The sequence below is a fragment of the Sinocyclocheilus anshuiensis genome, unplaced genomic scaffold, assembly GCF_001515605.1.
Source record: "Sinocyclocheilus anshuiensis isolate Anshui unplaced genomic scaffold, SAMN03320099.WGS_v1.1 scaffold1496, whole genome shotgun sequence".
Taxonomy (NCBI): domain Eukaryota; kingdom Metazoa; phylum Chordata; class Actinopteri; order Cypriniformes; family Cyprinidae; genus Sinocyclocheilus; species Sinocyclocheilus anshuiensis.
In genome coordinates this window covers 258,465-261,275 of record NW_015538031.1, presented here as the reverse complement: position 1 = coordinate 261,275, position 2,811 = coordinate 258,465, and the positions used below count along the sequence as shown (strand labels likewise).

Here is a 2,811-nt window from a genome sequence, read left to right as displayed (position 1 = left end):
TGTCCCTTTTTTTTTTTTTTTAAAGGTTACTTTTACAGCAATGTCCCCCTCATCTGCAACCCATTTTATGTCTTAGACCCTCTACTAACAAGCTGAATCTGGTGCATTTATTTAGGGAGAAAGTCCTCCAAAAAGTTGGGTTTGGAACCATTAGTTAACACTGTCCACTTTACTTTTACTTTTTACTTTTAGTCATTTAGCAGACGCTGAGCCAAACACACATGCTAAAATAACAACAACTTACTGACACATAGCAAGAAATGGTTATAAAAAAACTGAAACAGAAGTGAAACAAGTAGTAGGAAAGAGAAATAAAAAGCAATACTTATCGTTGCATCTTTAACCTAGATGAAAATGCAACATACTGTAATCAGGGGACTCATCCAGGATAGAGTAAATATGCTGTTTAGACTATTAAATATGCCTGAAAGCATAAAGAAAGAAATTGAAAAATACCTTGTCAACACATTCAGAAAAAAAGCACTCTTATCTGGTGTTATGAAGTGTGGTGCATATTCAATCAGGGTATTTATGAGATACATTATGTTCTGAGAAACAAAATAATCTGAGGACAAAATGTTCAAAGCTCACATGAAAGCAGCACAGGTTTGGCTTCTGTTAGCTTCACTAAATGAAAACTAGGCCTTGATTCCAACAAAAGACGCAAGTCGCACACAAACACTTGCTCCCAAACTGCGTGGCAGTAAACTAACCCTATTGCAAATCCGGCGTCAGTAAATCCTGCACTGATTGGGAGATGTGGTTAAACTACTGTATTATTTTAATGAGCGAACTGGGATACAGGGACATGCTGATTTATCCAACTGAACATGACATAACTTTTTTGGCATGGTGGATTCATCTGTTTCAGGTCTGGAAGTCATAAGACGATCTGCAGCCCAAACTCTGGCTAACTGTTTATGTGACTGTTATGCCAAAAAGGGAAAGAAAAATAATCTGTCAGCACATATGGAAAACAATTCCTTTTCAAGAGGAAATGCATGAAAAATGAGACAGATGAGAGCACCATCAAACTGACAAACCGCAACCACACATTATGAATCTAAATCTCTTGAGCTGTTCTTTATATTAGGAACATTGCCTAAGAACACTAAAAAGACCTTTGTCTTTTAACCAAAGCCTGAAAAGAAAATGAATCACAAATAGAAGGTTGTCTCCCCGAGTCTCTGAATATTCACTGTTTCAGGACACTGAACATAAAAAAGCTCTGGATTTTACCTTTATATTGGAGAACCAGAGGTCATTTTCATGAAGTGTAGACACATAGATGCAGCACAGCAAGCCCAGACTAACTCCCACTATTGATCCGGTCATTACACACAAGATTGTCCACCATGAGAAACCACCTGGAGAGAATGACAACAATATTACTCTGACCATAATGTAAAACAATAAACATGATAAACAAGGAAGAGGCATGCACACAGATCTACTGTATGGTTAATATTATATGACTATTTATGTATAATATTTTATACTTTATTTTTATTATACATAAAAAAATAATGTATAAAAATCTGTTTTGAATTTTACACGTGATCAATCGTTAATACTTTTTCATGTTGATATTCATATCTCAAGGTTCTGGCCTGATCTTAAAGTGATACTTCACCCAAAAATAAAAAATTAATTACTCATGATGTCCCAGGTTTATGTGACTTTTTTTCAGATGAACACAAATAAAGTTTTTTAGAAAAATAATCCATCTCTGTGAGTCCATATAATACCCCAAAAGTTAATGCTTCAAAAACAACATAAAGCAATTACGACGGTAATCCATATAATATTTCTTCTGAAGCAACGTGATAAGTGTGAGAAAAATAACTGTTATACCCATGTTCATAAGTTCATGCTTGCAAGTTGTGAAACATCATGTGTACTCATACAACAAGGGACCCTTTTTACAAACTGTGATCATGCGTTTCAGCGGTCATCAACATCGTAAATCCTGCAAAGTTTTTTTTTTTTTTTAAATGTATGTACATTTTAAACACTACACTTTGTATTATGTTACATTTGCATCAAAATTCAATATATATATATATATATACACTGTATATGAGGGTGTTTCTAATGCAGTGGCATTGGAAGTGACAGTAAATTTGATATTGTTCTCTCTTCTGACTGCCGTAATCAATCTCTCTCTATTCTTTCCCCTTTTTTTATACAGTTGTGAAAACCCTATTGTGGAGTTTTTCTTTTACTATTTGAGTAAATGGTAATGCAAAAAAAAACTATGATGTAATCTTCCATTCTCCGCTCCAGAAGTTTATCAAACTATGATGACTTCCGCTTCTGAGAAACCTGGAAATGTGAAAAGAATCCAGTGACAGTCCTTTGTGTGCTTCCATGTACTTCCTTACAGCACACTTCACAACATGCTGACATTTTTGGGTGAATCATGCCTTTAAATGCATCTGCTTTTGCAACAAACAGCACTGACCTGTTGCAAACCTCTGTCTGGGTTCAGCTATACAATCAGGCTTCAGGTTCTGAATGCTGGGCCCCGGGTCCTTCCCTCTACTGCCCTTCCTCTGCCTGAGGGCAGTCATAGTGGAAAAACAGGTTTCCAGTCCTGGTGAAATATATGTTCAATAATAATGACAAAAGCCAAGTTTAATATACTATAAAGCCATTGCCATCTCTCTCTCTCTCTCTCTCTATATATATATATATGTGTGTGTGTGTGTGTAAATCTATAATAAAATGATAATTAATGTCAGGACTATATATATATATATATATATATATATATATATATATATATATACACACACACACACACACATA

At 34.9% G+C, this 2,811-nt stretch overlaps 1 protein-coding gene across 1 annotated transcript in view; it reads right to left on the bottom strand.

Annotated features, from left to right (window-relative positions):
• Positions 1 to 2,811, bottom strand: part of LOC107680469 (probable C-mannosyltransferase DPY19L3) — a 58,184-nt gene that overhangs the window by 53,867 nt on the left and 1,506 nt on the right. The window contains exons 2-3 of the mRNA XM_016476355.1: positions 2,465 to 2,596; positions 1,240 to 1,367 (exon numbers count right to left, since the gene is read on the bottom strand). Of these exons, the coding sequence (XP_016331841.1) occupies positions 1,240 to 1,367; positions 2,465 to 2,573 (237 nt within the window). The 5' untranslated portion in view covers positions 2,574 to 2,596. The remainder of the gene's footprint in view (positions 1 to 1,239; positions 1,368 to 2,464; positions 2,597 to 2,811) is intronic.